The sequence below is a fragment of the Pinus tabuliformis genome, chromosome 7, assembly GCF_031772625.1.
Source record: "Pinus tabuliformis cultivar Carrire ecotype Pingquan chromosome 7, CPIR1, whole genome shotgun sequence".
Classification (NCBI taxonomy): Eukaryota; Viridiplantae; Streptophyta; class Pinopsida; order Pinales; family Pinaceae; genus Pinus; species Pinus tabuliformis.
Window position 1 is genome coordinate 1,844,866,229 of NC_142293.1, and position 21,371 is coordinate 1,844,887,599.

Below are 21,371 nucleotides of genomic sequence, written 5' to 3' on the forward strand. Positions count from 1 at the left end.
TTGTCCCTTATTGGGACCTTTCCTCGCTTTGCAACTCACACTGGACAACTCGTACTTCCTCTGACACCTATCTTCGACAAGTGGAAGCCGATCTGCTATCTAGATCTGCAATCTGGTTAACTCGCATTGACGGCTTTGGGAATCTCGTACGACCATCTTTGATCTAGTCGAAAACTCCCTCTTTCCCTTTGCTTGACTACTGGATCTGCTACTTGCACTCCCTTCTAGAGTGAGAGGATCTGCCCACGGCTACTGCGAATATGCAACTAGAAAAATCAAATCTCTAAAATTCGAGATCCCCTGAGAGAAATTTTCCCTCTGTGTGTGCTCTTTCTCTTTCCACTCGACACAGATTCTGCTCTAGCAAATTGCTGCAAAACCCTCTGTGCCCAGACAAGAAATTTGCTTAGTGAAAATTTGAGCTGCTACTCCTTCTACCTGCTGGAATCACTGAATCTGGCAAGTTGAATTTTTCTGCCAACCTGCACTAAAAAATCAATCTGCCCAACAATTCGATTTGCCTGGCTTAGGCTTTGCGTAGCCTCCAAAAATTCACCCTGCTGCTCCCTCTGAACAATGAATTTCTTCCTTATCTTCTGAGCTTCCTCGTCTGATCAATCACGCTCTGATACCATGTGAAAATTTTGAGTTTGAAATTCTATTGCAACTACTGGAATAAATTCTTCTAATTGTTAATTAATTTAACAATTTATTTGCTATCACAAATATCGAATAAATCACACTACAACCTTCACAAATAAAACTGCGAAAAATAGTATAGTTGGAAATTGAGAAATGCTAGCACACACACATATAATATGACAATTATTTTTGGACAAAAGTCCCCAGACAAACCCAACTTGGGAAAATTGGTGCAGCGGCTGAGGGTTTTATATTATTAAGCAACTGTAATTTATTGAGTACAATCTGGATGTCAAATACTGGCAATCTTGCAGAGAAAATATTGGCAAAAATATCTTGAGGGAAATTACCCTCACTCCAAGCAATCCCGACACTTGACTGCCACTGAAAATCAAGCCGTCCACCTAGCCCTGCGCAACTTCTGCGTCACCCTGGCATAGTTTGCTACATGCTCAACCCGCACTCGTGCTGCTTGCACTCTTTGCTCAGAACAACTGAAAATGAAGCTGCCTGCCTGCTACTGACTGGGAAAACGCTTCTTCGGTCCTCTGGAACCTCTGCTCGATCTCTAGAATTGAAAACGTCTTCTTCCTTCAACAAATCAAACTGCCCTTTGAAGCTTTTTGTGTTGCCTCTACGCAACTTCCTAGAGAAATTTTAGCCTCTCTGCAATGTACTCGCCGGATTTGGAAAATCTTCATCTGGCTTCACCGTCCCTGCCCCTCTAACACCTGCATCCCTTTTTGGCTCGAACTCTGTTACTGCTAGCTCGATTTGCCAAGGAATATGCATTACTAGTGTGTTCTCCATCTACCCATCAACTTCTTCTTATAATCTTCCGTTGGACCTCCAACAACCAAGATTAAAACTTAATCAAGGGCCTAGATCATATTAGAGTCGATCCTTGTGAGGTACTAGATGATTCACACCTTATCTCAATTAATACTGATTAATTAACCCCTTTTCCTAAGTTTAGACTTAGGAAATATTTAAAAATAGGCTAATAATCTAATTAAGACACTTCTAGATGGAATTTCCATAAACGATTTCTGGGTTATGGAGAACTCCTTTGTTTTAGCCTTTCCATAAAATTTCGAGACTAGAACACCTTTGATCTAGAAGCGTCTTGGCCGTGATCTTGTTCCTCACCTTAAATGGGGGGTAAATTTTCAATCCTAGTCCAGTGGTACTCCGCTTAATGGCCCAATGGGTATAGGAGGGGCACTACTTGTGAAGCCATGATTGAGATAACATAGCCCCATCTCGCCCTATTCCATACTTACCACTTTCCATTTTACATTACAAGCATTCCATCTCCATTCTTTGGTTTCAACTGACCATTGGTTCATTGAGATTTGGTACCCACACATCCTCATACCTGGGTAGGGCTTGAAAATGTACCCTAGGAGGTTGATGCAGCTAAAAGAAACAGAAAAAGCATATGATTGCCACATGAAAAACAAAAGAAAATAAAAAAACAAAAGATGGTCGGGACTTACAAATTAGCATGTGGGAAAAAGCTAAGCATAAGCTCTACCTCTTTCATATGGCCATCACCTGGTTCCTGGACCAATATTGCACTATCTCATAGAAGACAAGGAACCCTTGCATGTCCCAACCCCTGATGGGTGATGAATTGCCCCATCCTTAAAGAGGATAACAACTGCTATACATCATATGAAGCAAGTTCTAATTCTTTGAACTACGAGTAGTAATACAAAGAAGAATCAAGAAGGTAAAGGGCCGAGGTAACTCATGCTTCCTTGATTGCTTCCTCCTTGCACCTATACACCTAGGATGAGGTACTCCATCATAGTCTGTCCCTTTGACCATGGAACTTGGCCATGAAGTCTTTTCCCCTTCGTTCCATCATTTTTCACATGGCGCCTATCGATTGAAGGGTCGACAAGGACATGTTACCTCCCCCCGGGGGTTGAAAACACCTAATAGGATTGCTTATTAACCACTCCTACCTAGGGAGGTAACACCATTATGTGATTATTGCCCCAATTTTGGAAGAGAAGCTTTATATGAAGTGTTAATTTTCCTATTTCTTTCAAGCTTGGCTCACTTAGATTGAATAATGATTAAATGTACCTAATGGTGAAAGTTGTAGCACTGGATATTTTGTGTAATTGACAGGTGGTTCCTCAACGCAAACCCTTAGGAGGCATCCGCTAGCAGGACGTTAGCATTTCGGCTTGCACATGTGGAGATTTACTTTATGTCACAAAGGCTACTATGTCGACTTGTGACCTTGACTAGTATTTTCCCATTATTTTAACTGTTAGGGGGCTTGTAGGCTAATTAGTCATTCGTATGCCTCATATAAGTAGAAGAACACGTCCTTGTAACTTCTCATCATCACACCTTTGGATTTTTGGCCTCATTAGAGGAATTCAAACTTGTTCTCTTGTGGATGATTTGCAGATCTTGGATGCATTTTGATATTTGGAGTTGATCTTGGATATTCTTTGGAGCTATTCTTTGGTCTAATGGATGGAAATATTGCATGTTATCTTGTAAGTGCATTTTATTGTTAAATATCTATTTCTTAATGTCATGGAATTATTGATTCAGGTTATGCTTAATTGTGCCCTAATTTGTTGAGGATTAATTGAATTGCTATCCAAATGAATATTGCATGCATTACTGATACATAACATGTAATGAACTGTCCTAGTGGTGAGCTCCTAGAAGCTCTCCCATGAAAATCCATTTTTCGATTGCATAGGTAAATGCTTGAAATTTCATTACTAGAGCATCAAATTTTGGCCTCGTTAGGAACATTTTTGGCTAATCTATCTCATCTAAGACTCCATATTCCCAAGAGAGAAGGGACTGGTCTAGTTGGTCGGTGATCATACTCTATTTCTGTCCATATTCTCTCTCTCTCCTAATTTGGCCCTTTCAAGGCCAAGCTAGGAAACTAGGGCTTTGTGCGAATCCCTAGGCAAACAGAATTTTGGTGATTGGAGAGCCTAAATATCAATGGGATAACAAAAATCTATTGTTTTGGTGGGTGTTGACCATTGAAATGTACCCAAATATCTTTTGAGGACTCCATGCCCGAGGATGTAGCAGAGGCTTTATGTACAATCATTGTTTTTCAACTCTACTTCTTCTTCTCATCTTCTTCTGTTGTACTTGGATTCCACAAGCCCTACAAGGATGATGTAAAGTGATGTTAGTGTGATGAGTTGAGTCATGTAACAGGCCTAGGTAACTTGGGACCTTGTCATCAAGTGAGTTTACTCTTGGAGGTTTTTTTCACTTGGTTAATTATTATATCCTTACTAATTAATTGAGCTTTTTCCTCCAAGCATAACCCCAAAGCCGGAGTACGGCTTGAAGTCGAGGCCTTGGGTGAGTCCTAGTGTCTAGAGTCATTGTATATTACTATACTAGATTACTCATAAAATTTTGTGGAATTTGATTAGGTCTAGGGGGCATTTTTTAAATTCCCCGTAGGACGGAAATTTGAATAAAATCTAAATGTAATATGTAAAAAGTGATGTCTAGAGAAGTTGTATGGGTATGTGTGCTCAAAATTAGACCTCTCACCCTCAACTTTCTACTATGACACACTTTGAGGGGTAAAAATAAGTTCTAGACCCTCAAAACCCACCTCTCCTAAGTTTAGTGGGAAATCTAGCAATAAATTAGACCAGAAATAAATTAAATGGAGAAAGATAAATCCTTCATGTGACAAAATGACATGGAAATGACTTGGAAATTAGTTCAAGTCAAAGGACAAGTGGAGATGATTTGACACCTTACTTCATTAATGCTATCCCCACCAATGCTTTAAAAAATGACCGAGCCGATTCAGAATCGGCCAAGCCGACCAAGGTAGACCCCTGCCCAGGCCGAATCGGTACAAAAACCGGGCCATAGGCCGGTTTGTTACCGAACCGGCCGAGCCAGTCACCGATTCGGCCGTTTCGGTAACAAACTAGCCGACTCGGCCGAGCCAGTCAAACTCGGGTTGCGACTCAAAAGGTGAGGGAAACGAACTTGAAATTGGGTTTAATTTTGGTTTTAGAGTTTTGTTATGTCCTTCTAACCTCTCCCAAGCCTATAAAAGCTACCCAACCCCTCACATTTCCTCACAACTATCTCATTGCATTTGTGTGAGCATTTGTGAGGAATTTGTGAAGAGTTGTGGAGTTGGTTTTTGGAGTAGCAGTGAGGAGTCTCTTGGGAAATCATTGGAGCAACAGTGAGGAGCTTCTTGGGCAGCTATTGGAGCAACATTGAGGAGTTAGTTTGTTGGAGCAACATTAAGGAGGCTAGAGTCTAGAGGTATTTTCTTTTCACTTCTAAAATCTGTCTTTGTTTGTTTTTTTTTGCAAGTCTGGAAATTGAAAAGAGTAATTTTTGTAAAAGAAATGAACATTGAAGCGTTGTTTTTTGTTTTGTTTTCATTTTCAGATTTTTCGTTTCATTTCCAAGTCCGAATATCGAAAAATAGCTCCTAGAATGAAAGATGCTGCTTGGGCATGTGCTGAGATAATTGATAATCAAGTGCATTGCAAATTTTGTCATAGAAAAATTAAGGGAGGTGGAGGGGGCATTCATAGGATGAAACAACACTTGGCTGGTGTTAGAGGCCAAATTACTCCATGTGAAGCACCAACAGAACAAATTGGGGAGATTAGGAAGGAGTTGCTAGATAAATTTGAGAAGTTTGAGGAAGGAAAAGCTAGGCAAAAAGAAATAGAGGCTGAAATTGGGAAGAAGAGGAGTATAAAACACATGATGGCTGCCAACCCCAATTTTGATTATGAGGGCTCTTCATCTATCCCTTGCACCGATGCATCCAATGCCTTTCGCTATGTTCCTCTCGTTTTGGAGTCTATTCAAGAAAAGGGTAAGGGTAAAATGAAAAAGAAGGGTGATATCAAAAGTTATTTCACACCCTCCTCTTCCTCTGATAGCACACATGGCCCTCAAGCTAATAGAGGTCAAATGCAACCCACTTTAGATGGCCATTGGAAGAAAGAATTGAGAGAAACTGCCTGTGATTACATAGCTAGATGGTGGTATGATGTTGATATTCCCTTCAATGCTTCTCGTTCACCATATTATGAACCTATGTTTGATGCCATATTTGCTGTTGGAAAGGGCTTCAAAGGCCCTACTATGCATGAGTTAAGGGGATTTCTTTTGCAAAAAGAAGTTTTGTCCATTGATGAATATTTGAAATATTTCAAAAGCTCATGGGCAAAATCAGGATGTACCATCATGTCAGATGGGTGGACTAATCAAAGGAAGCTTACCATCATAAACTTTTTTATCTTTTGCCCACAAGGAACCATGTTTCTAAAACCGGTTGATGCATCTGATAGGGTGAAAGATGCACACTTGTTGTTTCAGCATTTGGATGAGGTTGTTGAAGAGGTGTGGGTGGCTAATGTTGTTCAAATCATCATAGATAATGACTCTAACTATGTTCTTGTTGGTAAAATGTTAGAGGAAAAACACAGAACAATCTTTTGGACCCCATGTGCTGCACATTGCATAGACCTCATGCTTGAGGATGTTGGCAAAATAGATTGGGTTAAGAACACTGTAGAGCATGCCAAAAGCATAACAAAATATATCTATAATCACTCATGGATTTTGAACCTGACGAGGAAACACACAGGGGGCAGGGATATTATTAGGCCTGCCATCACTAGATTTGCAACTCATTTTTTGACATTGCAATCTATGCTTTCCCAACATAGAAACTTGCAAAGGGTGTTTTCCAGTGATGAATGGAATGAATGTCAATGGTCTCGCAAACATGATGGCAAAGATGTGAGAAAGAAAATTAATGAAGAAATATTTTGGAAATAGGCAGCAGCGATTGTGAAGGTTGCTGAGCCACTGGTTAAGGTGTTGCAGTTGGTGGATGGGGAAAGATTGGCTATGGGCTTCATTTATGAGGCTATGGATCAAACAAAGGAGCAAATAAAGGAAACATACAAGGATAGAGTGGCTAAGTATGGGCCCATTTGGGAAATCATTGATCAAAGATGGAACAATCAACTCCATTGCCTTATACATGCAGCTGTGGTTTTCTGTACCCAAGGTATCATTATAAAGCTCTGGAGGCAGAAGCTTTGACCGGGGAGGTTAGAGATGGATTGATTGACTGCATTGATCGCATGGTCCCTAAGGAGAGTGATCAACTGGAGATACACCGACAGATCACTTGTTTCAGCAAAGCCACATGTACTCTTCTCAGATGTAACAAATGTTCATCAGTTTTGGAATAAACAGTAATATCATCTAGATAGGTCACAATAAACCTTCCGATTTCATTAGCAAAAGCAATATTCAAAATGTGGCTCCAACATTCATTAACCCAAAAGACATCTTCACATACATGAAGGTACCCCATGGAGTAGTAAAGGCTGTTTTATCTTGATCATCAGGGTGAACTAAAACCTGATTGTAGCTTGAGAAACCGTCTAATAAAGAAATCCTAGAAGATCCAACTATCTTCTGTAAAATATGATCCATTTTTGATAAAGGGTAGTTGTCCTTTAAGGACACTTTATTAAGGTTTCTAAAATCTATGCATAATCTAATTTCACCTGTTTTCTTTCTAGTTGGCACTATGTTGGAAACCCATTTAGAGTACCTAAGAGGGAACATGATTTTAGAGTCATACATTCTTTTAATTTCTCTCTCAATTAAAGGCATCAATACTGGATTTATCCTTCGAAGTTTTTGTTTAAATGGTTTCTGATCCTCTTTAATTGGAATTTTATGTTGTATAATCTTTGTATCATAAGCTTTTGGATCTTCATAGCTCCAGAAAAAAACATCACTGAATTCTTTAAATAAAGAAATGTATTTTTGTTTTTCAGCATTTGGGAGTGACTTGGACAATTTTATGATTTTAGGATCTTTTTCACTGCCTATGTTGCATTTTTCCACTGCTGCCCCTATGGGTTCAATCTTAGGCATCTTAGCCACATCATTGAAATCAAATAATTCTTCTAGTGGAACTAGACCTCTAGGTAAAACGTTATCCTTTAACTGAAGTGTTTCAAACTCTTCTTCTTTTGGATCTATCTCAAGTAATTCTATTTTATTTACAACTTTATTTTTGTGTATATTTACTTCTGAGTTTTCTAGTTACCTTTCTTCATTGGAATATACAACTATTTGATTTTCTAATTCACACTCAAAGTCTATACTATCATCTTCAAATTCATCCTTAGATTGCAGAAAACTTTCAATTTGTTTATCACTGGCAAACACTTGCCAATACTTCATATTATCTGTTACAACTGGTCGATGTTTCACTTCCACTGTATATTGTCCATTAGGATAAGGCATTTTACAGGAGCTGGCTGAAAAAGCCAGACTATTTGCCAGGATATTTTGATTTCTAGGAATTGCAAAAAGGTCAAATTCCACAAAACTCTCTAGAAAGTCAAGCACAACATTTTTGTATGCTCTCAATCTAGGGTGTTTGGCTGAATACTCTCCTTTGATTTGTTTTATGATTAACTCAGCACCCCCTTGAATGGAGATTCTCTTGGCGCCTATTTTTTTTAACAATTGCAATCCTAATGTAAGGGCCTCATACTCGGCTATGTTGTTTGTACATTGAAAGTTGAGCTTGTATGAATGACATTCAAAATGATTATTTTCTATATTTGCAACCCACACTTTTGCTCCAGAATCATCTTTGCTACAAGAACCATCAAAGCTCATGTTCCAAAGAGGTTCAGGGAGAGTGTTTTGTTCTATTGTTTGTGTTTGGTTTGGATTTGTTTTAGAAATTTAGTTTTTGCTCTGATCACCTGAGTGTCAATGTCTCCATCATTATAAAGAATGAAAGAGTCTAAATCTGAGTGAACAGAGTAAAGAAGTTAGTCGTAAGGCTTCTCTTGACTACTCACCATGAATTTCATCGAAGTTTCCCTATATAATCTTCTTTGCTGATCAAACACTGGTATGGTGGCAAAGGTCATATCCATCTGTAGGGTCCCTTGTAATTTTGCTCCCCATGAGCGTGACAACATGCTATACTTAGGCGGAATATCTGCAACCACTATGTCCATTACTAGACTTTTGGCCGAGATTTGAGCTAAAATAACACCCAGGTATTTGATGAGACCTAAACATCTTACTTTGCTGGAATCGAAGGAATATAAGTCTTTATAAGGTCAGGTGATATCAAGTCCTAATTTCTCCATAACAACTTTAGGCATTAAATTGTGGGAAGCACCTGAATCCAGCATAGCATTATGGAGGATCTTCTCATGAATATTTAGGCTAACATAGAATGGAGGAACACCCCCTTCCTGTGGTTTGCCCTCAACTTCTAGCCCAAATAAGAGTTCAGGTTGGTCATCATTCAAATTAACAAAATTTGTGTTTTCCCCTATGTTCAGAGCTTTCATCAATTGAGGTCTGTACATATTTTTGTTCATTAACTCTGTTAGGGGAATAGGAATTTTTAGTTTTGCTAATTCATTCTCAATGTTGAACAATATTTGAATCTTAACCTGGTTGGGAAGATCAGATTGATCTGTAATTTCTTTTGATATAGGCTCTTTTCGTTGACTTGTGGTTGGGATATCAGTTTGAGTAGTTTTGGAAACACTATCAACTATCTTTTTTACAGGAGTTTCTACTTTCTTTTTGCTCCTAAGGTTATACTGCCTATGGACTTCCATAATGGCATTCTCAAAACCTTGTTTATATTCATCTGATTTTTCAGAATCAAGTTCGGTTTGAGTTAGGAGGAAAAGTTCTTTGATCAATGATTTCCCAAATGGGCCCATATTTAGCCACTCTATCTTTGTATGTTGCCTTTATTTGCTCCTTTGCTTGATCCATAGCTTCATAAATGAAGCCCATAGCCAATCTTTCCCCATCCACCAACTGCAACACCTTAACAAACCGGCTCGGTCAACTTGGTTGGCTTAGTTCGGCCGGCTCGGTCAGCTCGGTTGGCTCGGTCGACTTGGTAACAAACCGGCCACTGAACTGGTTTTTCTACCAAGTCGACTCGGCCAGGGGTCCAGCTTGGTCAGCTTGGCCGAATCCGATTCGATTTGGCCGAAATTTAAAACACTGGCTGTGATAGGTCCCTGGTTAAGAGGGAGCCTGAAAAGAAGTTTCTTACTTGGAAGAAACTTGGAAAATTCCGAAGCAGGAAGCTTAGGTACATTCCTTTGTGATAAGAATGAGTACATTTCTTTAATGGAATATGTCCTCCTGGTTTGAAAAGGAGAGATAGACATGTCGTTCTATTCTTCACCTGGGAAGACAAAATGGAGGATTGTGTAATCATTTGGCATCCGATGCTCTTTGAGGATGAGATAGGGAATCCAACAATAAGAGTAGTCATGGAGGACCGATATTCTTTGTGGGACTAGGGAGTCCAAGAAAAGAATAGTCCTTATGGAGCATACCCTGAGTGAACCCTGGTGGGGTATCTTCCTAGAGAGACAGTGATGAGTATGTCTATAAATCATTGGTCTCGCCAACATTGTGCTCTGATCTTGTGGAGAGATAGAGCTGTTAGTCAAGGTCTTGCTATATAACAATGCTGGTTGATATGATGCTATACAAATGAGTTACAAATCCGAAATCTTCTTATGAGAAATTCTTCAGATTGAGAACGACCAAGTACCATTATGAATACCTCCCTAGTTAAGAAGGAGTGTTGTAAAATGTAACTAGGTTCGGTCTTCATAAGGACATGTAAATATGATCTTTGTAAACGATGAAATAAAGAGAATAAAATTATTTTTGTAATGCCTTGCTTTATGGGTTTCATGAGCAAGAGTTTTTATTCTAGATGGCTCCCATTGATAGCTTTAGGATTTGTCAAAGAGTCAATGTCATGTATGAAGATATGTCAAATGTATTCTAGTCTATAGGATTGTAAAATAGCCCTCCAAAGACGAGCACGATTCTCCTCTTCATGTCGTCTTCTAGAAGGAACAACTAACGCAAGTCGGTTCACAAATAAGAGACACATCCCTTTGTTGAATACATGTCGGCTCATTTAAAGGGACAGACTACCATAAATATGTGGCTAGGATCTCTGCATTTATACAGTTCACAAGTTCGGATTCCTTTGAGATTTCTGGATGACCATTACAGAAATTAGTTCGGATTCCTCTGAAGTTTTTCAGGTGACCTAGAACAATGACAAGTTTGGATTCGGTTAGGAGACCACTGTAATTGCTATAAGAGGTTTGGATTTTAGAGTAATCACAGTTCGAGATTATAGTAGAGAGACACAGTTTTGGATAAGGATATCACTAAAGTTCAGATATCATTACAGTCATTTCGGAATTCTGTGAGAGAGTCTCAGTGCTATGAAGAAAACCTCAGATCAGTGCTATAATAAAGAGCACGATGCTATCTCAATATTGATGTTATGACAATATTGTGAGCTCGGTGCCTTTATAGTGTTAAAAGGTCTATCTCAGTATTGATGTAATCACAGTAAGAAGGATGACCATCACAAAAGTAAGGTCTCGGGAATATGACAATGAGAAGGTCTCACAGTAAAGGAGATATCAATGTGGAGACAGTGATAAGATCTCAATGATAACTATGTCTTGATGCAAAGAAGGTCAAAGCGGAAGAGGAGTCAAGAAGAAGAGAAGACAGTCAAGAGAACTAGTGTCTTGGTCTTGGAGTGGCTAATAGGTCAAGGGCCTTGGTCTTGGTATTTGTCAATTGGAATCTCTATAAGAAGAATTTGTGCGGGTTTTCCTCTGAAAGAGTGAGAGGTTTTGGCACTGGCTCATAGCCTACATGCTGTGTCTCTTGTCTATTTATGTTCATGCATTGGTTACTGTTTGATGAAGGATAATACTAATAATCTAACAAGAAGAAGATGCTAATCTAAAGAAGTAAAAGGCATTCACAAGCAGTCACTAATGGAAGAGAAATCCCCTAATGCTAATGCCCTAGATTTCTCGACATTGGCAACTCCAGATTTCTCCCAACCATTCGTAGTCGAATGCGATGCTTCAGGGCTTGGAATTGGAGCAGTATTAATGTAAGTTTATCATCCTATAGCCTTCGAAAGCAGGAAGCTTAATAAACAGGAAAGCTTGAAATCAAATGACCAAAAGGAGATGCTTTCCATCATACATGCCTTAACTAAATCACGATAGTACGTGCTCGGAAGTAAGTTCTCAATTCGAACCGATCACAATAGTCTTCAATTCCTAGTACCTACTTAAACAAAAAACATTATCAACAAAAAAACAAAAATGGATGGAGAAGCTTTTTGCATTTGACTTGGAAATACTGCACAAAAAGGGAAAGGAAAATGTCATCGTCGACGTACCCTCACAGAAAGATGATGACAAAACAACATGCGCCGCCTTGGTAGGTGTTCCTGATTGGTTAGACAAAATATGAGCTGAATATGCCAAGGATTTGGATTGTGGTTCTATGATTGAGAACATCAGTGAATATGCCAACTTTGAATGGAAAAATGACATATTGTTGTACAAAGGGAGAATTTGTCTAACTCCATCATCCAAATTTAGAATGAAATTCTAAAAGAATCTCACAGTTCTCCTGCAGCTGGACATGTTGGATTCTTCAAAACCTACTACAACATTCGACAATCATTCTACTGGAAAGGTATGAGTAAGGAAATCCAAAAGTATGTCGTTGAATGTGATATTTGTCAGAGAAGTAAAAGTGAAAATATTCCAACTCCTGGGTTACTACATCTGTTACATATTCCAAATAAAAAATGGGAAGAAATCTCGATGGATTTCATTAAAGGACTACCTACGTCTGATGGCAAGGATAAGATATTCGTCGTAGTAGATAGACTCACCAAATATGCCCACTTCATAGCAATTAGGAAAACTAACACAACTAAGCAAGTCGCGGAGGTTTTTTGTAAAAACATTTACAAACTACATGGTTTTCCGAAGGTTATTGTTAGTGATAGAGACGCAAAATTTAGAGGCAATTTTTGGAAGGATTTCTGCCACCAAGCGGGAATATCTCTCAACATGAGTTTGGCTTATCATCCCCGAACAGATGGTCAAACTGAAGTTGTAAATAAATGTTTGGAAGCATATCTTTGTTGTTTTGTCACTAACAAACAAAACAAATGGTTTCAATGGCTGCACCTAGTAGAATGGTGGTACAATACCACCTATCATACTTCAACCAAAAGGACTCCCTTCCAAGCCCTATATGGCTATGAACCACCCAAGTGGAAGGATTTTGCATTACACAATTCTAAGGTTCAAGCAGTAAGGAACCACTTAGAGGAAAACCAAAGAATTATTAACTTGTTAAAAGAAAATTTAACAATGGCACACAATAGAATGAAGCAACAAGCCGACCAACACCGCACAGAACGAGAATTCGAAGAAGGAGACTGGGTTTTCATCAGACTTCAACCTTATAAGCAGTTATCATTGAAACAACAAGGGAAAAATAAGTTAGCTCCTAAGTATTATGGGCCATACCAAATAAACAAAAAAATAAGTAGCGTAGCTTATGGATTGAAGCTACCTTACAATTGTCGAATCCACAACACGTTTCGTGTATCAAGTCTCAAAAAATTACTGGGACAAAATCAAACAGCTCAAACAGAGATACCTGAGTCTGACGAAGAAGGAAGGATCATATTAGAACATGAGGGTATACTTGCTACCCGAGAGAAAGTACTACGATCCAAGACTATTAAATAATATCTTATCAAATGGAAGAGACCGTGAGAAGAAGATTCATCATGGGAATCAAAATGTTTACATCAGCAACACCCGACCTTACCTATGCTTTGAGGACAAAGCATTTTAAGGGAGAGGCAATGCTATGAATAAATATTCATAAACTAAATATTAATTAAATAAAATCTTAAAATCATAAAATATCAATAATTAACAATTTAATTTAATATCCATTAATTATGAAAGGGCATTATTGTTCAAAAGACATGACTTTTAAGGAACCTTGTGGCCTGTCAATGCCTATTTTGGTGAACCGACCAAGGCATTGTAGACCATCAATTCGTTCTCAACAATTAATAAAATATATGTATAAATTCAGTGTGAATTTTCAGTCTAATTCAGTATATAGTCCTGGGTTCTCCTAACATTTTGCTTCTATTTTGTTTTGATTTTTGCTACAACAGTTTGCATGTCCATTTTTTTTACAAGTTTGTGCATTTTTTCTTTAGTTTTTTATAGCATTCATGGCTCAATCAAGGGCAACATGGAAGGGGAAGAATGTCCCCATTGGTGATGCCCCTCCTGTTTCAATTTCATTAGGGTCTACAAGTGTTTCTTTTATTGGAAGTGGGGTTGCAACAACAATTTCAAATGTTGAGGGCAGAATGAATTTAGAAAGACAATAGACTCAAGAAAACAAATATCCCTTGGAAGTATGTCACAAGTGATCAAGGGTTAGGCAACAAGTTGAAGGGAGGAGATAATGTTGCTTGGAAATGCAACTATTTCAACAATTATTTCAAGAGCACTTATTACTGTGTGAAAGCTCATTTGTTGGCTTTACCAGGTTGTGGAATTGGAGCATGTACATGTGTCTTTAGCTAAGAGGAAAGAAATGGAAAAAGAGGCCAATGTTGGTGTGGTAAGGGTGTGGCTACATCATCTCAAAAAATCAAGAATGGTGATCCCCTTCCATTCTTGACGAAAAACAACAACAAATTTCCATTTAAGAGTTTTGGTGGGGGTGGGTCAAGCAACAAAAAGAAAGTTAGTGGCACTTGGTCCAATGGACAATTTTTCAGAAAGAGAGACAGGAAGAACTTGATCTCACCATTGCATTTTTTTCTACCAGAACTTCATATCCTTTAATGTTGCACACTCACCTTTATTTCTTGAGATGTCCCGAGCTCTAACTCAAGGGGCTCCATCAGGGTATGTGCCCCCTGGGTCAGAGAAACTTAGAACCACATTGTTGACTAAGGAAAAGAAAGAGGTGGACAAAATGCTTGATCCTATTAAACTAGCAAGGACACCATTTGGGGTTATTATTGTTTCTAATGGATAGACAGATCCAGCAAACCACCCACTCATCAACTTCATGGTGTCTTCCTTGAATGGACCAGTTTTCTTGAAATCAGTGGATGCACTTGGACAATACAAGGTTGCACAATATGTTGGTGAGTTGTTCATTAAAGTTATTGAAGATGTAGGTGTTGATTCTTGTGTGCAAATCATTATAGACAATGCACCTGTTTGCAAGGCTGTTGGCATGATTGTGGAAGCTAAATATCCACAAGTGTTTTGGACACCTTGCATTGTCCATTCCTTGAATTTAACACTTAAATCTATTGCTTATGATGTGCCTTGGATTGGAAGTATTATTGACGATGCATGACATATCCACAACTTTGTACAAAATCATACAAATGCCCTCAAAATCTACAAAGAGTACACCCATCTATCATTGTTGAAGATTGCAGATATACGGTTTGCCTCTTCATTCGTCATGTGGAAGAGGTTGAGGGTGGTCAAGACCGCTCTTAGGGCCATGCTTATTTTAGTGTTTTGGTCTTTTTGGAGAAAGATAGATCAAGCAACCTCAAAAAGAGTCAAGAACACAATGTTAGATGATGCTAGGTGGTAGAGGGTAGATCTCGCTATTAAGATCATGGACCCTATCATTGCTTTGCTACGATTTGCAGATACAGACCAACCCATCCTAGGAGAGGTTTATGAGGGATGAGATTCCATGATTGAGTCCGTGAGGACCATTATTTTACAGAGTGAGTGCCCTGAGTATGAGACATCATCAGAGGCCTTCTTCACCACCATACAGGATATTCTTGTCAGCAAATGGGACAAGAATTGCACACCTTTGCATTGTTTGGCTCACTCATTGAACCCAAAATACTACAACCATGAGTGGCTGAATGGTGGACCTTCCCACAGATTCCCTCCTCACATGGATGGTGAAATTTCACAGGGGAGGAAGGATGCATTGAGGCAGATTTTTCAGGATAGAGCATCCCTTGATGAGGTGGAGGATGCCTTTGCAGAGTTTTCCACTGGCACTAGGCGATTTGCAAGCTATGATGTGATTAGAGACAGGGGGGCTAAGAAGCCCTATTCTTGGTGGGCAACTCATGGGGCAACAAGCCCTCCTCTACAATAGTTAGCCATGAGGCTCCTCTCTCAGGTGACTTCATCCTCTTGTTGTGAGAGGAATTGGAGCACATATGGGAATTTGTATAGTGTCAAGAAGAGCAAGCTTGAGCAGTCTAGGGCAGAGACAATGGTGTATGTGCACACCAACCTTCATTTTTTTTATAGGTAGAGGAATGAGTGGTTGAAGGGAAAGACAAAGATGTGAGATGTCTTTCCTGATGATATGGGCTTGGACAATAGTGTTGAGTTGGCATTGGCCAACTTGGATCTTAATGACCTAGTGCTAGAGCCTGTCACTTTTGATGATGGTGATACTCTTGAGGGTTCATCCTCCACACCAACAGATGTAGAGATTACATTGGATACAGAGGAGGAGGATGCAACAGAGGAGAGCAGTGGTGACTAGGACAGTGATGTTGATTTTGATGATGATGATTGATGACTCATGAGCTACCAACTACCTTGTAGTTGTTTTGTATTTGCTATTTCTATTTTCCACTGGCATTGCTACTACCTATGTAACACATTTTGATTTTGATGACTTAATGAGAAAGTTGCAGTTTCTTGTCTTTCTCCTATTGGATCATTGATGAATCTATCACAATTGTATTTGTATGCATAATGTTACGTTGTGAAACTTACAAATTTTAAATTTACAATGTAGAATCTAGATTTATGTCTGAATTTGTATCATGAATGAGAAATTATGTAAATATCTATTTAGTATTAATTTTTAATATAATAATAATAATATATAATGTGTCCTAGGTGTCTTGTTCTGGGGGGTCTACGTGCCCATGTTGGACACTCGAATTTTCATGTCCTGCATGCCCTGTATACCCATGTTAGGTGACTTAGGTAGCAATGGAATCCATTTTGTCCACAACATCATTATTTAATATTACCCAACCTGTCTACAGCATCAAATGAGTTTGAGGTTTACAAGCTCTCAAGGACATGAGCATAATAATAATCTAGGATGCAAATTTTGCATTTCTCTAGGTATCCTTGAGATACAAGAACTTAGAAATCCAAAGAGTAGGTGGGAGTGGGCCATCCTATTACCACCTCAACAAAAAATGTTTTGGGAAGGGCACACCACCCCTTTCCTAGTTGTTGAGGTTGTGGGCTTATTAGGTGTTGACATGACCTTAATAATCGATTGGTTGTGTAAATCCTTCAAGGTTACATTTGATTTTTGGCATATGAATTCTTGTAGACCACTTGAACCCATCCAATGCTAGAATCATTTGTGGTCCAAGTCACCATCTAAGCTTGAGGTTGAGGTGCCTAGTTGGTATCGGCATGGGTTAGGTTAAGTTTAATCATTAACAGTGAATGTTGGTTCTCATGGCTCAAGTATTGGTGGATTATAGCGTTGAATCCGTTGTTTGAGCGACCTATCCCCCACTAGGATCTAGACAAACTCTTTCAAGTCTATGGGCAAATCAGTTTAGACTCTAGAGATATGCCTTCTCTTGTTTTGGCCAAGGGTTAAAGAACCACTTTTAGGCTCATGCTAGTTGAAATTGCCTAATGACTTAAAATTCATTTGAGGAAAAGCTAGAACTGCATATGGTGTTTCCACAAATCCAAGGAATTGCAAGCAACAATGGGATTGCAATACTCTTATCATGTCCTCTGGAGATGTGCGTTCAACAAAATACCCTAGTAGTTTGTGTTGTTTATACTTAGATAACTCTATATTCAGAGTCAAAACATATGAATGGGAATGTCCTAGGGAGATCTATCATAACTCATGGAAGACTTTTGAGACAAACTTCAAGTGTCTCTTTTGGGGAATGGACCATTATTCTCCTTATTACTAGTGACAAAATTGTTTGTGAACAGGCATATTTGTGTTGGAATCAAATGCTCCACACAAGGATCTCACAGGCCCAATGGTAGGAGTCATGCCAACTAAGAAAATAAGGTAGGAAGGAAATGTGAGAAGGGACAACAATGACAGCAAGGAAATGCTTGAAACCATTCTTTCAATAGAACATCTATTGATTTTTTATCCATTTTCTTGATTAGTGCTTAAAATTATAAGCTGTATAGTAGGACATCTTTCCACCTCTCTTGCTTTAGATTCTAAGTTTCATCCACAACTTCATTAGCATCCTTCTCTACTTGAATTCTTTTCTAGATTCTGTTCCCAATCTCCTGCAATTATGAAAATAATTTGAACGGAGCTTTGCATCAATCTTGTGTTCTGTTACTTATTGGGAATGTCTTTGGATGTTCTCTTCTTGATACCATCCTTTGTTTCCTTGGAGCCCGGACATGCTCTATCTGGTTCCTAACCTCTAGGCTCCTTCCCACCATTTTGGAAACTTGATTTCATCTTCCCATAGACTATTGAAAATTGAGCTGCCTCTATATTGGATATGACCTTTTCTTTTCTAGGCCACTCTCCTTCGTGTGTGGGTTGAGGTCAAATTTAGAAAAGAAATCTGATGCCATGCTTACTATTTTCTTATCATTCAGATAACCCAAGACATTCTATACTATTATCCGTTAGCATCAAAGGATTGTAAATGTTTTTGATGTGCTAAATTTAAAAAAGAGTACTGTAGCCCCATACCTATTGACCCCTTGTTTTACTGTGCCTTACTTCGACATCTCATTAAAAATTGCAATTTGCAATTAAAAATGATTAATCAAAACATGATAGCCATACCTAAATGATTATTGTTTTCTTGGATAATGCATGATGTTTGCTGATCAAATTGAAGTCACTTGCACATAGTGGAGATAATTGGATGCCTTGTCTTCCTGCACAATTCTCCTCAGTGCAGATAGGATGCACACACCATAAAGACATGGAGGGAGAAAATAAAAGAAATATTTGATTCACAATATTGCAAAGTTACACGCCTTTCACACACCTACAAATCACTACAGGAGATAGATTTATATCACCCCTAGTTATTTAAGTGGTTTAACCACCAAACTCTTAACTGTGATATATAACGTTACACTAGTCACATGTTTAGCAATTAAAGTGACATAAACAGTGCAATCTTCTGGTAACACTTTATGGACTGTTACTGCTTAGTCATCAACTTATAAGTTACACATTTCCACACATCTTCATATTGTGTCTCAATCCTAGTTGCTATCATCACTCAGAAATAAGATACTCCCCCCTTGTAAATCTGTAAACCCAACTATGCTACCAAAATTTTGAACATAGATTCACCCAAAGTTAAGAGACTTTAAAATAACATCAATTAAATAAAGTAAATAGAAAACGGCATGTTTAGAGGGAAGACAAAGTCAACAAAAAATTTAGAACAAAGACAGGAAAAGTTATCAGATCATGGAAAATATTATTATGGATCTATTCAACAAACAACATGTTTGTGCTTGTGCTCACAATCAGCAAAGATGGAGATATGAAACACGGGCACACTGATGCCTCTGCTTGCAACAGCAATTCATTTTGAAAAGTGGGGCTTCTTATGCGCATTGAAGTTCCATGTGCATAACTCTTGGGAAAGCTACCTGTCATCCAACTTATTAGAACATTTTCTAACTATGACACCATATGAAATGATAATCACATCATTGACCACATTAATTCTGTCAACCAAATGTACAAGTCACTAAAAGACAAAACTGGCTGCATGGTGCAGTTTACTTAATTGGAGAAGCTTAAGATGAACAGGCTCAATGTATTTTTTGGTTAAAATTAAATTCATCTCCAATGGCTTGTGTTTTGTGAGTTAAAATGTATTTTAACTAAACCGTAATACCCTGGTCAATACTGTGTGTGGTTATGTATATCTTTGAAAGATGCATTGGCTCCTCCAGATTTTGAGGAAGATGCTCAGCTATGGCTAAACATTTATATGTTATGGTTTGAACACAATAGATGATGTTTATAGTCAATTGGGGTTATCTCAGGTGGTTGGGCAGAATGGTTGTTATTTCCCCCACCCAGTATCAATTCCCTGTGAGTGACATGATGATGACAAATATTGTTGTAATGGCTACGTGCCTATTAATATTGTTATATCGACCCTCACTCTTGCCCTCAGGCTGGGAGAGAGTATTTCCCTTGGAAAACAAAATAGATGATGTTTACATTTCTCCAAGAATGGAATCCGAATATGGGAATATGGTTGTAGCTCTATCAATGATGTTATCTGAATCATTGTTACTGTTGTATTAAGTTACTGTTTTTTGATTGGTGTCTAGTTGCTTTTTCTATTGAAGAAAGGAAATTTTTTGTTTTACATTATCTGAGATATCAGAATATTTTAGTGATTGATTGCAGGTTAGAAACAGGTGTACTTGCAAGAGCAAGGCCCTTTGGAGTTGAGATCCGGAATGTGAAATGCTTACGATGTGGTACATATGGCCACCAAAGTGGTGATCGAGAGTGCCCATTGAAGGATGCAATAATGCCCAATGAGGAAAGTCGGTTGAAGAGGGATGATCCTTTGACAGCACTCAAGGCACATACAGCCTCTGATGAGGTGAGTCTTTAGAGAAAGTTTTATGGCTGAGACATATCTGTAGAGGGCACAGCTGTAGTTGGAATGTTTCAAGGTGATGGTCTATATAATATATATAAGATAACTTCATCATATTTATCATTTTTGGTCACCAATGCAAGATTGTAGTAGGCATGTGCTACGTAGGGTCCAAGAGATAGTTGATCTTTGGGCTCATCTCTCATTGATTTTGGTTAGTTGAATTGGATAGTCAAAGTTGTTGACCTTTGATTTATTTTGATGAATTGGAACATTGTATCTCTCTGTTGAACATTTGATGACAGTCCAACAGAAGAAGAATTTTGAAAGGGTTTTCCCCCTTCTAGGGTTTTCCCCTGGTCTTTGACCAAATCTTGTGTCTCTCTTGCTTCATGTTCTTGGTTGTCTTCTATTGCAAATGAATTACTGTTCTATCTACAATTGCTCATTGTTATTGGAAGATTAAATTTGTGTAAAAGTGATTGCTAATTGAAGAAAGAATTGGGCTAAGTGTTTGTGATAGCATAGAATAGTAGAAATTTAACAGAGCATTGAGTTTGCTTCAAGTTGATTGGCTAAGACGAAGAGTTTAGGATCTCCTTCTTAGGGGCATCATTTGATGCAAGTTGATTTCCCCCCAGCCCATTGTTTAGGGGAAGTCTGAGGCCTGTTGCTGCAAAATCTAGCAGGCTTGGTGCAAAGCCCCACTATGCAAAACCAGATTTCATGGCAACAAGAGAAAGGGTTTCTTGTCACCTTAGCAACCTTTCTTCTGCTCTTTAGTGGTATTGACCATAAGGGAGACTTCCTAAATCACCTAAAGGATAATCAAATACTATGGTTCAAGGTGATGAAAGGGCCTATATATTCTATATCAAAGTTCAAGTACACTATTCCGAGACCAAATTGATGGCTGTTATAAGTTAAGGGTTTTGATGATTTGCAATGATAGGGTGCATGCTGTCAATAACAGCCAAATAGAAGGCCTTTAATTGGATAATCAACAACAGGAATTAAGGCCTTCAAATAAACACCTAGGATTATGGTTACTAAATGGAATTTTATAGCTGAAAATATGCATAAACAACAAATAAGAATGACCTCAGCCCTAAAGAGG

General features: G+C 38.5%; 1 protein-coding gene across 3 annotated transcripts in view; it reads left to right on the forward strand.

Moving 5' to 3' along the window:
- Positions 1–21,371, forward strand: part of LOC149255801 (zinc knuckle (CCHC-type) family protein) — a 250,775-nt gene that overhangs the window by 130,959 nt on the left and 98,445 nt on the right. For all 3 annotated transcript variants that reach the window (XM_089460575.1, XM_089460576.1, XM_089460574.1), the window contains one exon: positions 20,056–20,257. In XM_089460575.1, the coding sequence (XP_089316701.1) occupies positions 20,056–20,257 (202 nt within the window). The remainder of the gene's footprint in view (positions 1–20,055; positions 20,258–21,371) is intronic.